The 18761-nt window shown below is 39.7% G+C and overlaps 1 protein-coding gene across 5 annotated transcripts in view; it reads right to left on the bottom strand.

The window, feature by feature from the left end:
• Positions 1-18761, bottom strand: part of DDX10 (DEAD-box helicase 10) — a 230579-nt gene that overhangs the window by 148710 nt on the left and 63108 nt on the right. For all 5 annotated transcript variants that reach the window (XM_089512692.1, XM_089512696.1, XM_089512693.1 and 2 more), the window contains exons 12-13: positions 16448-16536; positions 9527-9947 (exon numbers count right to left, since the gene is read on the bottom strand). In XM_089512692.1, coding sequence (XP_089368818.1) covers positions 9527-9947; positions 16448-16536 — 510 coding nt within the window. The remainder of the gene's footprint in view (positions 1-9526; positions 9948-16447; positions 16537-18761) is intronic.

An 18761-nucleotide genomic window follows, 5' to 3' on the forward strand; every position in this document is an offset into this window, starting at 1 on the left:
CATACCAACATGGCACAATCTCCCAAAGCCCTGCAAACCTCCAGTGGATGACTTCTGGCCAATTTTATAGGCAAAAATGATAGAATAGGAATATATAGATATATAGTCCTACCCTATAAACTATGATTTAGCAATATTAGCCACACTCAGATGCAGTATATCTCTGATAAGGTATCTTGCTTTTGAACTTCTGAAGGCATTTAACTTCAGAATTCAGGTAACCGCTGGAAAATTAACATTCTGTTCCAACAAGACAATTTGTACATTCTTATTCCTTAAAACTGATCTGTGAAAATAAACAGACTATCTCCATCAAATTATGCCAATTATTCTTTAAAAGAAATACCAGAGTCATACAGTTCTGTGGCATCTTAAACAAACTTCTTACAAGCTCTTGAAGAGGACTGACCACTTCAATACATTTGTGGATCCGTATCCAACATTTAAAGATAGATACTATGCATGTTTGGGCAGAAAGGAAAAAAATGAAGGCAGTGATTATATTTTTGTTTGTTTATTCTCTCTCTCTCTCTCTCTCTCTTACACAAGTTTCCACATTTTTTTCTCCTGCAACAGACTAACACAGCTACTCCTGTCCAAAATTTAACATCATCTACCCTAAAGGCACCAGGTCCCGTTAATACTTGGATGGGAGACTGCCAATGAATACCAGATGCTGTAGGCTGTATTTCAGAGGAAGGACACCTCTCATTATTATTATTATTATTATTATTATTATTATTATTATTATTAAACTTTATTTCTAAAGCGCTGTAATTATACACAGTGCTGTACGAAGTCGGTAAAATTAAAAAGCCTGCCCAAGGCATACATTCTAAGATAATAACAATTAAAAGGAATAGATAACATTACCATATAGAAAAGAAAAAACAAATTAAAAACATCAAATATAAAACAAATCACATCACATCAAATATTATCAGACAGCCAGATGACAATCACAGATTCCCTGAGAACGCTTCCCTAAACAATATGGTTTTCAGCTCAGCCTTAAAGCTGGTTAGGGAAGTGATGAGCCGTGCATGCAGAGGAAGAAGGTTCCAGGAATGAGGGGCAGCAAGAGAGAAGGGACAGATCCGGGATGGGGCAGAGAAGATCCTGGGTTGAGAGAGGAGACTTTGGCTACCAGAGCGGATAGTGCGAGTAGGGATGTAGGGAGAGAGAAGATCAGTTAAATAAAGAGGGGCCAGCCCATGCAGGGCTTTAAAGGTGAGTAGCAAAAGTTTGTACCTGATGCGGAAAGGAAAAGGGAGCCAGTGAAGGGAGGACAACAGAGGGGAGACATGATCATAACGGCGAGCGAGTGAAATAATGCGTGCAGCTGAATGCTGAACAGAAATTAATGGGTGGAGATAAGAGAGGGGAAGCCCTGCCAAGAGGAGGTTACAGTAGTCTAGTCGTGAGACCACTAGGGCATGGACCAGTGTCTTTGCGGTAGAAGCTGAGAGATATGGACGGATTTTGGCGATATAATAGAGAAAAAATCTGCAGACTTTGGCTGTAGTCTGGATCTGAGGGATAAATTACAAAGAGGAGTCAAAGATGAAACCAAGACTGCTGGCTTCCTGGACCGGCTGGATAGAGACGTTATTGACAGAAATAGAAAAGGAGTAGTGAAGGGTGGGCTTAGGAGGGAAAACAAGAAGCTCAGTCTTGGACATATTGAGCTTCAGATGCCGATGGTGCATCCAGTGGGAGACAGCTGTTAAACAGGATGACACTTGCTGCTGTAGCTCTGGCGAAAGATTAGGGGTGGAAAGGTACAGCTGGGTATCATCGGCATACAGATGGTAGGAGAAACCAAAAGAACTGATAAGTTTTCCAAGGGAGAGTGTGTATAAAGAGAACAGAAGGGGACCCAAAACAGAGCCCTGAGGAACTCCAACAGATAAGGGGACAGAGGACGAGGTCTGACCACCCGAGACCACTGAAAAAGATCGATCTGAAAAGTAAGATGTGAACCAATCAAGAACAAGGCCCGAGAAACCAAGGTCAGTATTCCTTGCCTAAGAAAACCCTATGAAATTCATGGAGTTGCCATGTCAAGTAAGCATGTTACCAGTGTGTCTGTGTGTGCAAACATATGCATGTACACATGTGTGCAAATTCACCCCTAGCAACATGTTGCAGGTGAGATGCATCAAAGCTGAAAACGTCAAATGCTCTCCTTCTTGAGAAAGCTGAAAGAAGAACACCTGAAATATTGGATCAAAAAAGGAATTAGTGAAACTGGACATCTATTCCAACAAGAACATCTCTTGAATTATTGCCCTGTACGACCTGAAGTTTAGAAGTCACCTGTTACAGCAGCAGGCTGGGGCTTTGCCTGGGTTTTAAAATAAAAATAAAAATGACTTCCTTATGTTCCTTATTAGATTGTATGCCCAACATTCAAGCCAACAATTTCACGCTTTTCATTCTTCCGTCAAAATACATCATCAACTCCTACTCTCACCTTCCCATCTTTAATAGAATTATAGAAAGTCTGTCAAAGATATATGTCTTCCATTAGACTTTAACTTTTACTTAATTGGTAGGGCCGTCTTCACTGCATTTTCTCTACTTAACATTTCAATTAGTTTTCCTCTTCCTCATTTCCTATGTATTCCTCCCACCTATTGCTTCTGTGTCCTCTATCTCAGCTCCCCCTACCCCATTCTTTGCATATTTAAAAGGCCACAAGCCTTTGTACTCCTATCATTATCTCTACTTACTAATTTACCTTGCCTTAAAAAAAATCTCCATTGTTATATTTTTAACTGTAGAACTTAATGTGAATAACATTTAGGTCCTCAATAGTGAGAACTAGAAGTAAAATTCACTCTTGATACAGGCACTCAGGCCCAAACTACACATAGTGGCTGAGATTCCATATGGCTTGGTATTCGGTAGTAATTCCATATGCCTAGGCTCAGAAGCAAATGAAAGTTCCTCCCTCCATCCCAGCTGCCACAGCCCTGACCACAGAGGGAAAGATGAGGCAGTATCTGCTAGACATAATTCCCTCCCACACTGCCACTCCTTTTTCCCTACTGTGTCAAGTGGGATATAAATACTCTAAATAAACAAACAAATAGTTGGCCATTCACCACCCCATGGGCTTATCTCTGGAAGACTCAGTAGATAACATAGCCAGACGCTTCTCTGATTCCTCTTCCATGCTCTCCATCAGGAATAAAATGGTCATGGGGTGGGCTGCAGTAGTCGGGAAGATGGGGCTTTGTAGAAGGAAGAAAGGTATACCAACCCCCAAAACAACTAAAAAAGACAGACATGAGAATGACTTACACCTGCATATGGCACTAACAGGATTCCAGCCACCATTGCCTGTTTGGTGTCCCTATACCCAAAGTTACTCAAGAGGAAAACTAATGCTGGTTCAACCTGACAGTGAGCAGACCATGCAACCACCAGACCCTTCCAAAAGGATGAAAGTCAGTGGTGAGGTATGTAAATACATCAGTTGAAATAATCAGCTAAAGATAAACCTTACATGATTTTAATATATATGTTATTTAAACCTTTTCTAACACTTTCCAAAATAATTCTGGAATCTATGCAAGACTGAATTCTATTAAAAGCTTTAATCCGTTCCACTGAGTTACAGCTTGGTTTTGAAGACCCTGTGGCAAGTTATTATAATAGTTGTATGATCCTTCCTGAGTTGAGGTAAAAGTTTATCAAGTAAGGCTGCTGGGCATTTTTCCTTCTTGGCAATGGGTCTTGTACAAGGTCTGTCAATCTCTTATTAAATCAGTATAATAGTATCTGAGAAAAGTAGTGGCCACAAATCATCCTTAACTGTTGTCATACAATACTGCAACATGAAACAGATGATGCTCCATCAACACCATCAAAAATGAAATCATGGGGAATAAACAATTATCTTCATTTGATTACTCAGAGGAGTCAATCCTCCAATAATTACTTTCCTTAATATGTGGCCCTCTAAGATTCAAGACAGTGTTTGTACGAGCCTGCAAGTTGTCTGTCGATATATGACCACGAATTTCATAGAGTTTTTGTAGGCAAGGAATACTCACAGTGGTTTTGCCACTCTTTCCTCTGAAATATAATTTACTGTACCTAGTATTCATTAGCGGTACCCAACCCAAGTACCAGAGCTGACCCTGCTTAGCTTCAAAGATCTGATGGGATCTGGTGTATTTACAGTATTTAGGCAGTCAAGATAGAGTATCTGCTAACAAACAGTTAAATAAATAAATGAATAAATAAATAAATAAAACTTTTATTTATACCCCACTTTTCTGCTACAGGAGCAATCAAAGCAGCTTACATGATTAAAGAGCAGTCAACATACACTACATACAGTCTGTACAATACTATATCTAAACCCCTCCCTTAAAAAAGTATTAAACACATTACAGCACGCCTGCTCCATATGCAGGCGCATCATATGCGGCTTCCACTTTACGCGGACGTCACGCTGCAATACATGGAATACATGGAATGGAGTGCGTGCCCATGGGGCATGTGCGGCCCACTGCCACAAGCACAAGCCCCATTCTATTGAATGGGGCTTGAGTTTACGCTGTATTTGCCTTATTTTGGGGGGGGGGGGCAGAACGGATCCCCGCGTAAGGCAAGGCTGCACTGTACAATTTAAAATCAATTATTCAAATACTGTTAATAACAACAATCTACTGGGAAATAGTAGAATGATACTTAAGGTGGGGAGAAATCATTAACCGGTTGTTCTATTTGGGGAAGGCCTACCAGAAGAGTGTCTGTGGTAATACAAAGTGATGTAGTGTCCTAGATTATACACTCAGATTATCATTTGTTTGAGACTGAAAATGGGTTGATTCAGCTGCAGTTGTTGATTTTTCAACAGCTTGGTTGGAAAACCTGCATGTTATTATTTAAATATTCTTAGTGGACTTGCTTGTTCCTTCTTATAAAAGCCTTTACAAGAATACCCAGTTTTCATTGCAGCTAATATGCTATCTGGTTTTAGAGTAGAAACTCTAACTAGAGCAGGCTGGACAACTGTGGAGGATTAGGGAGCTGCATTAGCCCTTGGAAGTGGGCCCTTGGAATTGGTTGGGGTTTGGTTCTAGACCCCTATGGATACCAAATTCTGTGGTTCTCAAGTCCCATGAAATACAGTGGACCCTTGGTGACTGCTGGGGTTTGGTTCCAGGATCCCCTGTGGATGCTCACGTTCTCTTATTTAAAATGACAAAAACAAGGTTTGCTTTTTGGAATTTATATTTTTATGAACATTTTCAAACCGTGGATGGTTAAAATCTGTGGATAAAGGATCCGTGAATAGGGAGGGCCAACTGTAATTTGTATCCAAAAATATATATAAAATTTCCAGTCTAGACAGCTTTAAAAAAGCTGTTAAGACGGATCTCTTCTGGGTATTCTTGTAAAGGCTTTTATAAGAAGGATAATCTGAGTGTATAATCTGGGACACTACATCACTTTGTATTACCACAGACACTGTGGACTGTGAATCACCGCATGCACTTATCAAATGTAGTGGAGCCTACAGACATGTGCATAGCAACCCAAAGTGTTAGCCACTGCCTTAGTATAAAATTTAGGACAAGTAGCTGAAAATTCTTGTTGCAACACACATTGTCAGAAAATCTCAAGAATGAAGACGTGTTCTAGAGTGGTTCTATTGCCTAAGGCCTCAGGTTCTTCCCAGCTCATTCACAGACACTCAATATCTCCATCCCAAATGCAAAGATATATTCTTAGTCCACATTTTGTTCCCCTCCCATAGGGAAAAAAATAACAACCAGGGACAAAGGATATAACAAGGAGGAGGAAATGGGAAGACAGAAATTCAAAAAAATGTGAAAGCCTGGCTGAGGCTCTGCTAATAAAATAGTTCATTTTATCTGAACTGTCTCTCTCCATATGCATTCTAACCTTAGCTGTCAGCTTACATAAAATCGACATCCAATAACACAGAGAAGTACTTCTCAGAGTCACATACCTTTTATAAACTCCAATTTGTGATGGACTTGGACAGTACAGTATAAGTAATCACATTCCCCTTATTATATGAAAATGAAGTCAGTGAAGCACTGTGATTTAGCTGGATAGTCCTTGAGACATACCCACATAGAAGAGAAGCCTTTTCAAATATAGAACTGATATAAGCAATTCCTAGGAACATTATTTCCTAGATTTTCAAGGGGGAAAAAGATCTGTCTGTGGACACTGAATGTACATAATTATTACTGTAAAGACAAGTGATCAGCTGCATAGAGTTGGAAAGATTAGGCCCTAAACCCACTTGCCAGCCAGTCTCATGTGTTAAATGGGAAGTCAGCACTTACATAAATCTAACAAATTTAATGGTCCTACCATAGTGGGGGCTACCAACTGGAATTAAGTCTAAAGATTCCAGCCTGAAGCTGGAGAGGAAAAGGTATTTTTGAAATATCATTGTGCTTCAGAAACAGAGTAATCTTCTCCAGAGATAAGCATAATATGTAGATTCCAACACTTCTTCAAATCAAGGAAGGGGCATTACTCTGCAATAATGACAAGCATCAAAGCCTACCAAAATCTGTGCCCATTCAGAAGACATCTTGCACAACAAAACAAGCCTTGTACATTTCTAAACTAAATGTTATTGACTCTTTGACCAAAACCCGAATCCACATGTGTAGGCACTGCCCATTTGTGCTGCCTACTGCCACTAAAAATTCTATTCCTGCTGTATCTAAAAAGTTATCACATAAAGGTAAAGGTATTCCCCATTGACAAGGTTGTTAAGTCATGCTCGACCATAGGGGGCGGTGCTCATTTCTGCTACTAAGCCAAAGAGCCAGAGTTGTCAGAGACTACTCTGTGATCATGTAGCCAGCATGACTGCACAGAATGCTGTTTACCTTCCCATTGGAGTGGTACCCATTTATCTACTTGCATTTGAATGCTTTTGAAGTGCTAGGTTGGCAGAAACTGGGACTAGTGATGAGAGCTCATCCCGTCATGTGGCACCTGGGCCTCAAGACACCTGTTTCTCCACCTGTCTTAAGTCAGCAGATCCTTTTCTCAGCAAGCTTTTAAAACATTGGCCAGTATACTGTTAATTTCAAGCCCAACTCCCACAGATTATTTTTAAAGATATCACACATTAAAAATCCAGAAAATTAATTAGACAACTTGTTCCCTACATGACAACTTATTAACTGATTTGTCAACATTGGAAAGATACATGCTGATGGAACTGATCCCTGTTGTTTTTATAGCTAAAAACAGAAGTGTTAGATATAACTAGTGCTGGGCATACAGTGGAATATTCTTCTAAAAAAATGCCAAGACTTTCCCTTCAACCAATGCAATCTCATTTTGCAGGGAATGTCTTTCCCACAAACAAGATATTTTTTGAATAATCCAAAGTGAAGAAAGCTAATAACTGATTTTCTTCCTATCAGCTTTCTTCTCCATCCATGTCTCACACCGACACATAATGATGGGAAATACAATGGCATGGACAATTCTAACTTGAGTGTTCAGATGTGCTATCTTTGCATTTCAGGATCTTGTCTAGTTCTTTCATAGCTGCCCATTCTAGTCTTAGGGCCCGAACAGACAAGCCAAAACAAAGCTGCTTCGGGTCACTTTGGAGGTATGCTGTTTAAAAGATACACCCATCTTAAGAGGCCAGAAGCTGCACCAAAGCTGTGCTCCAGTCCTTAGGACTTAGGCACAGCTTCTGGCATCTTAAGATGTGTGCATCATTTAAACAGAATACCTCCAAAGTGACCCAAAGCAGCTTTATTTTGGGCTGTCTGTTTGGGCCCTTGATCTTCTTCTGAATTCTTAACTACACCCTCCATTCTGATTGATTGCTTCAGGTTAAGTCAAATGAATCAAAGTGATATGAAAGCTCTCCTCCCAACACAGAAACCCTAAAATAAATCAGGCCACACAATATAGACCCTGAGCAAACAAAATGCAATAGTCTATCAATTTCAATGTCTGCAGATCTTCAGATAAATGGCCAATTGTAAATTAATACACCCAGGTGCAAGACTTTGGGAACAAGAAATGTTTTCTCCAAGCACTAGCTCTTGGATCTCAGGAACAATCGCAGACAGAAAATGGAAATTGGGCAGTGGAGATTACACACTCAACCGTAACAATGAGAATACCAAGATTCTCAGTTTTTATTGAGGGGAGCAAGTTACTATCCCAGAAATTAGTACACCATTTGTAATCTGCCCTCCACCCAGCCTACTGTAAGCTGCACAAACCCCATCAAACAAAACTGGAAGTGATTGTGATAGCAGTGATTTCCTGTTTTGACTGAAACAGAAAAAAAAATGTAATGGGATATTCAAGCATAAAGTATATGAATGGCCTTGGGACTCTATAATTTCCACCCCGTAGAAGGGTAGTCAGACTGGCTTTCAAGTACCGTTCAATATGACAGTCTTTTGCTCCTGTCCATGATTAGCACAAGCAAAATCAATTAAACAATATAAACAAGTAGCCACAAATTGTATTAGTGCGCAGTTTATACTGATAACAAAATTCAGCTTTTTCACAGAGAATTTAGAAGGCTTTTTGTTTTATATGCACAGAACATATATCAGAATGTCCTGTGTACTGTATTTCAAATGAGGAAAATAAAGCAAGGGGACAGAGTAGGGATGTCATAATTATGCTGGAATTATAGGGAAAGGTCTTATAAGAACCTGATTATATTTATTTTCCCCTCCACACACAAGCTTCCTCCAGTTCAGTTCACATCACCATTTGGGTATCTACAAACACAACAGTCACACAAACACAGGTGTGGTACATACCGCCATAAAGCGGCGTACCAGTACTGATTCTAGGGCTAGGGACCACGCGGCAACCGCACGGTCCCTAACCCTAGAATGTATGGGCCGCATAACAATGGCAGCGCCCTGTATACATGGGCGCCACCATTGTTACATAAGCGCCACACAGTGTCCAAACGTTGCTGCACGGCATTTACTTAACAAGTGTTACGCTGTCCCTAAGTCAAAAAAAGGCCGCCGGCAGGCCACCCATTTCAAGCAGTCTGTCCCAGGCCACAGTTATTCATACAGCACTGTCTACTAGAGCTTAGAAGAGATAATTTTTGCATTACAACCCCCAGAATTCCATGGCCAGAATTTCCTAGATTGGAGTTGCAATCCAAAAAAGTAACTTTTCCAACCTCTGGATTACAGCCAAGAGAAGATTGTCAATGGCTGCCATGACCAACAAAATAAGTAATTTCTCACATCTTTCCTAGTGTGGCAGGGCTGCCCCAGAAAGACACAGCCCTCATCACTTTCCACAGTAAATTAAAAAAGGGCCTTGTGTTCCTCAAACACATGGATGCTGCAATAGCTTCCTCTCTCAGCATTTCTCAAGTGAGAATACCTGTTCATATCCCCAGGGCTTTGTCTTCTATCAGTTCTGAAATATAAATTATACCTATCAAAAAAACAACAACAGACAATTAACAAAACTCTTGAAGACTTTTTAAAAAACTTACCAATACTGCAGCATCTGCTTCCGTGCCAAAGATGTTCCACCGTTTTACAGTCAGTACATCAACGTCGTTAGTATCACCATCCTCACCATCATCCTCTTCAAAGAATTGCAAACATTCAGCTTTTGAGCCCTTGACCATTACAGGCTCTTCTTCTGTCTCAGACTGACCTGACAATGTGCCATCCTCGGTTCCACTTTTTCTGCCAGAGAGCTCTTTTATCTCCTCTCCTCTCGACACGGCTGTTTCACTGAAGAGTGCCCTGCACTTCTCTATATCTTCATTGCTTACAGAAAAATGTGCAACTTCTTCTAGTTGCTCTGCCCTCTGCAAAGGGCCTTCTTTCTCAGCCTCATTCTCAAGCATTTTCTTCTGAACTTTTTGGAGAAACCTTACACGAGGGGCCACCGCAAGACCTAAGGAGCTAAAAATCAGGGAAGCATATAAGAACAGACATTCTGTTTTAAATGCTACCCATCAGACTGCATAAAAATCAGTCTGTCTTTTTATTTTGTAAGGAGACAATGAGAGGACCTTCTTCATTGCCCTGGCCTTTTTGGAAGCTCCTGCTGCTCTTGACTATATGGTGTTGTTGTGTACCTATCATGGGGTTTTCGTAGCAAGTTTCTTCAGAGGAGGGTTGCCATTGCCATCCACTGAGGCTGAGTGTGACTTGCCCAGGTCACCCAGTGGGTTTCATGGCCAAGAGGGAATTCAAACCCTTTTCTCCAGGTGTCATAGTGCAATGCTCAAACCACTACACCATGTTTACTCTGACTATATTTTTCTACTAGCTGTATTTTGGACTAAACAAGCACTTAAGGAACAGCAGTTTAGTCTCTAGGTTATCAGAGCTCAGATAACTTCTCTCTCCACCTAGAATGGGCTGCAGTTGGCATACAATTGATATTGCAAGTAGAGAAATTTCAGGTTAATCCTATAAACTAACATGAAGCAATGCTTTATAATCCACAAAATGTACAATCCTGCACAGATGGGGTACACTGCCATAAAGCATCAGATAAATTTTTTAAAATTCCGGCAGTATGTATGGTTTCCAAAATGTACTGCCATACATTCAATTCTTCTTTTTTAAATCATAAAGTCAAACTGAAACTTCATTTGAGCTTTTTTGCATTCTTGACATCTTATAATTCAATAGTCATGGAACATAGCTTCCCATTTCTTTCTGGTGACATAATCATGTAAATAGTCATGAACTATACCAGCTTTCTAAAAGTGTGTGTGTCATTTGGTAAGGAGGAGATGGAAAATAACAAGGAACGCTCAATTCAAATAAAAAAGGCAGAGCAGTTCAAAATTAGGTTTCTAAGAAAGGAATCCTGAAACATTTCATCAGACACTAAACTGCTGGAGAACTATGACTCAGTTCTCAGACTGATTAGTGTAGCTGTCTGCATTCCCTTGAAAAAGATACAGAGAGCACATACATTAATGAAGCATAAGGGTGTATTCTTGTTAATCCATGTAGGAATGGTACGCTTCGGCCACCATATGAAATGAAAAAGTGAGTACAGTATAATGCATGGGTTTCACTTGCTAGGTTGTGGTTTACCAAACTAGAAGTACAGTCGGCGCTTCACGTTTGAGGTTTGTCTTTTGCAAATTTCATTATTCAAGGATGTGATTAATATGTTTTCTCTAAGAATTTCTAGGTTCTGCAGTGTGACTCTGCCGGCAGTTAACCATAGATTTTTGCACAGCAGGACCTAGAGATTCCTAGGGAAAACACTTCTCTAGGCATTTATAGTCCTCCAGAACGATTCTATGGTCAACATCCAGTGGATATTGACAACAAAGGCTGCATTTGTACTACAGAAATAATTCAGTTTGACACCATTTTAACTGTCATAGCTCACTGCTATGGCATTCTTGTAACTGTAGTTTGTTGTGGCATCAGAGGTCTCTGACAGGGAAGACTAAATGTGTCACAAAACTACACTTCCAAGAATTCCACAGTTTTGAGCCAAGACAGCTAAAGCAGAGTCAAACTGGATTATTTATGCAATGCGAATGGAGCCAGAGTTGCACTGGAGAACCTAGAGATTCCTACAGAGGTGTTCGCTAAAATTTTAAAAATTGTGTGTTTTTTTCTTTGTGGTTTTCCACTTTCATAGAGTTCTTGCACCACTAAATCCAGGGAATGTGTAGGGACCACTGTACAGCATATGAATCAGGCCAAAGGGCCAAATCCACCCATCTCAATATTCACCCTGCTGTTTGTGTGTTATTACATTTTCTTTATTTTTTACATATACAGTGGTCCCTTCCCTTACGCGGGGGATCCGTTCTGGACCCTCCCCCCCCCCGCGTAAGGGAAATTCCATGTATGCTCAAGCCCCATTAAAGACAATGGAGCTCACATATGCCATTACTCTTTCCAGCGCATGGCACCGCTTCTTCTGACACAGTTTCCAGCATATGCTGGAAACTGTGTGCAGTGTGCACATATGTTGCAAGCACACGGTACATCCCTCTTGCCCTCCATGAAATTCACAGAGCACACAGAACTCTTCTCTTTCTAACTTTATCTTCACAACAACTCCATAACATTTACATGAAATCACTGGGAGAGAGCATCCGGAGACATGGGGTGCGGTGTTATCAGTACGCTGATGACACCCAAATCTATTTCTCTATGTCTCCGACTGCTGCAGTGACTAAGGATGGCATCTCTTCCCTGGACGCCTGTTTTGAGTTGGTAATGGCCTGGATGAGAGAAAACAAACTCAAGCTGAATCCAGAAAAAACGGAGGTACTTGCGATAGGTTCCCCAAGTCCGGGGACGGAGATTTGTCTACCAGTCCTGGAAGGGGTCACACTTCCCCTAAAGGACAAAGTTCACAGTTTGGGGGTTCTTCTGGATCCATCTCTACAGTTATCATCTCAAGTAGATGCAATGGCCAGAAGCGCCTGGTACCAACTTTGGTTGATACGCCAACTGCTTCCCTACCTGGACCGAAAGGACCTTGAAGGTACTTGCACTGGTAATCAATCATCTTGATTTCTGTACCATGCTCTACATGGAGCTACTTTTGTATCAAGTTCGGAAACTTCAATTGGTGCAAAATGCGGCAGCCAGATTGGTCACCGGAACACCTGGGCATGACCACATAACACCAGTTCTAAAATCTCTTCACTGGCTGCCGATTAGTTTCCGGGCACAGTACAAAGTGTTGGTTATTACCTTTGGTTGGTTGGTTATTACCTACATGGCTTGGGTCCGAATTACTTGAAGGAACGCCTCTCCCTACACAATCCACCCTACACTCTCAGAACAACTGGGAAGAATTTATTGGATCACCCAAAGACCAAACTAACATCTACTTCCCACAGGGCATTTACTGCTATGGCTGCCAAATTGTGGAATGGCTTGCTGGAGGAGATCCATTTTATTACCACTTTAGATGCCTTCAAGAAGGCACTCAAGACGGATCTCTTCCAGCGAGCCTATCCCCCAGATCTGCTATAATAGCTTTAAGATGGCACTTCATTCGGAGCATGTATTGTACCTGTATAGGTTTTTTTGATGTGTTCTTAAGATTTTATATCATGAGAATGTATTTTAACTAATTGTAAATTTAAAATTGTGCTGTACTCCTGCCTCGATCCACAGGGAGAGGTGGGATATATATAAATAAAATTATTATTATTATTATTATTATTATTATTATTATTATTATTATTACATGGTTTAGGCTAGGAGTGTGTGACTGGTCCCCTATGGGATTTAATAGATAAGAGGAGACTTGAACCTGGATTTCCTAAATCCCAGTCCAATATTCTAACTGCTAGCCACAGTGACTCTTACAACCATAGATTTGCATATTTCTCATCCTAGTCATATGTTTTCCATAGAAGAGAGAGATTAATTGGCCCTAAGTTCTTTTTCTAAAATGTGATTTTGTGTTTTACTTCAGCTTTACCCACTGTGTGACAGTCTACACCTGGTCTAGTTTTGGCTGCAAGAACAGAGCTTCTCCATCTTCTTTTCCAAATTACGTAGTCAATCTGATTTTTTTTTTAACTGACCATTTGTATAATCTCCTCTCTGGTTATATAAAAAAAGGTATTTGCAATGAATAGCTTGTTGCAGCTTTACTAAAAAGGAATTGTTTCTTTCATACTGTGTTGTACTGAAAATGCTTTGTAATGTAGTGATTTTTCCCTCTTGACAGTTCAGAGTCTCCTTAACCCCTCTGCCTCAATATGCTTGTCAAATGTGCTTTCAACAAAAAAGGGGTGCTAAAATAATTTCAGTCCTCCTAACCTTCATGCTCTGCCTCACTGCCGATCTATTAATAGTAATATAAAGATTCACATTAACATGTTGGCATGAAACTAGTGGGCTTAATTTGGATGAAGATTTTGCTAATACCCACTGCATACAGAACAGTAAGCTTATCTGTGAGTAAGCAGGTCTGATAAAGGCTTTGAAAAAGGCCTTCAGAGTTAAAAGTAAAAGGTACACCAAGTCCGGGGAAGGAGATTTGTCAACCAGTCCTGGACAGGGTTGCTCTTCCCGTAAAGGACGAAGTTCACAGCTTGGAAGTACCCCTGGAACCATCCCTACCGTTGTCATCTCAAGTAGATGTGACAGCCAGGAGTGGGAGGTAGCAACTTCAGCTGATACACCAGTGCATCCCTACGTGGACCAAAAAGACCTTGAAGCAGTGGTACATGCTCTGGTAATCTCTTGTCTTAATTTCTGTAATGCACTCTATATGGGGCTACCCTTATACCAAGTTCAGCAGCTTCAATTGGTCCAAACATGGCAGTCAGACTGGTCACCGGTTCTTCCAGGTTTGACCACAGAACACCTGTGTTAAAATCTCTTCATTGGCTGCTAATTTGCTTCTGGGCGCAATATATGGGGTTGGTTATTACCTTTAGAGCCCTACATGGCTTGGGCCCGAGTTACTTATGGGAACACCTCTCTCTACATAATCCACCCCACACTCTCAGAACAACTGGGAAGAACCTGTTAGAGCATCAGTCAACCAGACTTGTATCGACTTCCCAAAGAACTTTTACTGTAGCTGCTCCAAAATTGTGGAATAGTCTTCCGGAGGAGATCTGTCTTATTACCTCCTGGGGGCATTTAAGAAGGCACTTAAGACGGATCTCTTCCAGCGAGCTTGCCCACCTGATCTTGTCTAAGAAACATCACTCCACTCCTTAATCATTGTATAATTGTATTGCCACTGTCACCTAATAATGTGTTAGTTTTTAACTGAAATTATCACTGTTACTGTATTTTATTGATGTGTTTGTATGTAACATTTAGATTGGAATCCCATCTCAATCCATCTGGGAGAAGCTGGAAAATATTAATAATAATAATAATAATAATAATAATAATGGTAAGGTCACTAAATAAGTTGGATTTGTTTTGTTCTGAAAAATGTGGGCTGTGTGTAATTACAGTGAAAGAGACACAGGTTTTGGTTTAGCTAGGGTCCCCAAAGTGGAAGAAGCATTCCTTGTTTCCCCAAGGACTGGTCAAGAAACCCCAAAATGGCTACAATCATATTAAACTAAACGACGAATGCCTATATAGTAGCAAACCTCATCTAGAATTATTGTTTTCAAACTGCAGGTGAGGTATGGGTTCTGAGAGTGAGGTGATAATGGCTCCCTTAAGGCTGCCAGATAACAAGAGCACAGCAGCAGCAACAAAAATGATTAGTGTTTTAGATATTTTCACCCTAATTAGACAAAGAGTAGAGCTAGTTCTACCAGAATCTATAATAACATAGATCATGGGTGGGCAAAGTGCAGCACATGGCCCATATGCGCCCCTCAGGCCATTTTTGTGGTAGCTAGAGACCTCCAGGGATCAAACATATTTCCCCCCCCCCCCCCCAATAGCTTCTCAGGGGCATGAATGCTTCGCAATGTGTGTCCCACCTCCAGGGCATTTTAGGCTCAGGGGAGGACTTTTTTAAAACCTGTAAGGATTTTTTAAAAAAAAAAACTGAAAGTGACTTGAAGACCTAACTGGAGGAAAGGCAGGATATAGGTATAGACAGAAATATAAATAGGTGACAGCATCACCTCAGCCTCAAAATACACATCTCACCTGCAACTTAGGGAAAATACAGCTCAGTTGTATTATTACTTCAACTAGCCTTGCTTGCAGTTATTCAGAGAGAATAAACAAAACGAGCAATGAACCATTTGTAGAATTATGATGAGCACATGCAAGGAATCAGTGAAATTTTCTTTATGAATCCAAGGAACAGCTTTCTCCAGGACTGCAAATACTTTTGGCCACTCAAGACCACCTTGCTCTTGATGCACATAATCAAAACAATTCCCTACTCCTTTCTGTGTATAGTATTTACAATGACACTCACAAATTCCGCTAGATTATATGACTGACAGATTATACGTCTGGTGCCTATGTATTCAGTAAAAAGTTTATACTTCAGCAGAATGTAATGGATGTCCTGACACTACAAATACATGGTAATGTTTACATCAACCAGTAAGCTAAGATTGCCCAAAGCTGTCACTTTCTACATGAAGCTTATATCTATATCCTTCAGAAAAGGCAAATACATCTCACAGGTATAAATGATTGGACAAGTAGGGTTTTTTGTCCACCGCTCTATATTTCTTCCAAGGGGGCCCTAGACACATCAGTGAAGAAGCACACCATAGTTATGTGTTGATCTACTAATGTTGTCTATGGTTCAACACATTTAATAAAGAGATGCACATACATGTAGGACATGCCTTTGCATAATCTTCAGATTTTTAAAAGAATGTTTGCATTTCTAACATGAAACACTGAGTAACAATTGGTTTGTGCGGTTCAAAAGTAGTAACAGAAATATATATATCTCCAGATTTTTAGCACTTTTAGATGTTCTAATTACCAGAGCTACCAGCACTTACAGGGCAAATTCAGCTGTGGGTAACTTGAATACATCAAACACTTCTTTGTTCTTCATTAGGTAGACAGATCGTAGATAGGATACAAAACACTAGGGAAAAAGGAGAATAGAAACTTGTTAGAACAATAGAAAGAAGAGCCATATTCTTATATCTAAAAGGGAATCATTCAATGTTTTGATGTAGAAGAACTAAAACAACTGCATTACATTTCAGCAAAACCTAATTACTCTTAAAAGTAGATCAGTTCATTAAATTTGTTGCTATTACGAGTTCCAAAGTCAAGAGGGTGATTTCTTTTCACTTTTGCTTTTTCACTGTCTTAAGTGTCTGACTAAGTTTTTCAACTGTTTCTCAAGTTATAGCTGCATATTTAAACAAGAAATTTTATTATTGGAACATTAATGTACAATTACAGCGCTTTAGAAATAAAGTTTAATAATAATAATAATAATAATAATAATTAGCAAAACAAATGGTTCCTAAACAATCAATATAAAATTAGGTAGCAAGTAACAGGGTCTCCTGGACTTGAAAAAGCAACTGAAGAGTTTAGAGGCAAAGATCTAGGCAAGAGAGCTATCAGATTCTAAGGAATTCAGTTCTCAGATTCCATCATAGCTGCAGAAGATGTAAAGGATACAAAACAGCACTCTCTGAAAAAATTACAGGCACTAGATAGCCAGTGAATTACTCATTCTTTGCATAAATAAGTGCTAGGACAAACTTTCAAACATTCTAAAGACAATCTCAAATTGGGAGAAGAGTTAAAATTGCCTACTCTCTTTTCATGAGAAGGAGAGAAATTCAGAGGTGGAGGACACAAAATTTAGTAATGTTCCTCTGTACTGTCACTTTGGGCAAATCCAAAGATAGTGTTATTTCAGAGTACATCAGAATTTGGAAAGGTTACCAAAGCAACCCAAATGGAGATATGCTCCAAAAAGTAATTTTTCCAAGCTCTGAAGCAGGAGCAGTGAAATTAATGGCACTTAAGTTAATTCTAACTAGCAAATTCCATTCAATTCAATATGTACACTCTAAACTGGATTAACGTTGTATGCCCTAGAAATGAAGCATCATTCTAAAAAGGGTTTTGGAAGAAAGAGGCAGCCCTGACTAACTCAAAAATAAACTATATTATTATTATTATTATTATTATTATTATTAATAGGATTTATTTATATGCTGCCCAATCACTGGGAATCCGGGCGGCTTAAAACAGAGGGGATAATAGACGGTTCCCTGCCCTTCTATTCCTATATATGGAACCAAGATTGATAAGGGACGAGATTCTCTGCAGATCTAATATAAACAGTAAGAGCATAGCCTTCTGTTTTTGTCTGGTCAGCAGAGCTACTGCTGTCTGCTACAGTTCAGACTCCACTTTATGGTACAGACACCTAGTACACCCTCCATGTCAGTATTCAAATATGGCTGCCCACAGGCTTTGTTGGATCATGACAGTCTGTGGAAATACAGTCCTTCTGTATGTAGTTTGTTCAGACAATGATATGCAGCAGTCCAGACATAAAAAATAGTTTTGTTATTCAAAGTGGGAAAAACAAGAAACAAAACAAACAGAAAGGGATTTAATTCCTTTTATGAAGTAAAGCACTACAAACCAAAGAATCTGTCTGGTACTAAGATCACTGCCCAAGTCCAGTTGTGTTACTGGTTGCAATCCTGCCTGCTCATAATTTAAAACAAAAACAAAACCTGAATCGATGGAATTTGGTCCCATGAACACACTGTTGTCTGTTATGTATTTCTGATACATCATTTTCAATGCTTCTGCTTATTTTATCTTGCCATGTACCTTTTTACATCCAGTGGTCTTATGACATGTTTCTCCCTTTGCCTTTCACAACAACTTTTCCCCTTCTATTATTTCTTAAAATTGAAGCTATTTGTTCCATCTTTGAAAATCCATTTTAAACTACTAATAGAACTTGTCATACAGGATACTTTTGCCCTTAAAACTCATTGTTAGAAGCGACAACAAAAACAAAAAATATAGTAACAGATTTTGCTTGTAGTTTCATGTTCTCCAGCCTGCAATAAAACACTGGAAAATCACTTCTATAAAACTGAATAACCTGCTGCTACCAGCATGCCCTTTTGTTTGGCTGGTAGCTCAAGTGTATAATTCATTAAATCATACTGTTTCATGTTTCCACAGTACTATTCGGTAATTTTTGTTTGGGAAAGAGAGGGAAAAATAGTTTTACGGATATATTTACTGGTTCGTGTAAGGAATTCTTATTTAGTCTTCTGTTTTTCACAAGGCATTACTGAACATCTATTATCATCCATT

Source organism: Sceloporus occidentalis, unplaced genomic scaffold, assembly GCF_023333645.1.
Source record: "Sceloporus occidentalis isolate IW3139 unplaced genomic scaffold, rSceOcc1.0.p SCAF_2, whole genome shotgun sequence".
NCBI lineage: Eukaryota > Metazoa > Chordata > Lepidosauria > Squamata > Phrynosomatidae > Sceloporus > Sceloporus occidentalis.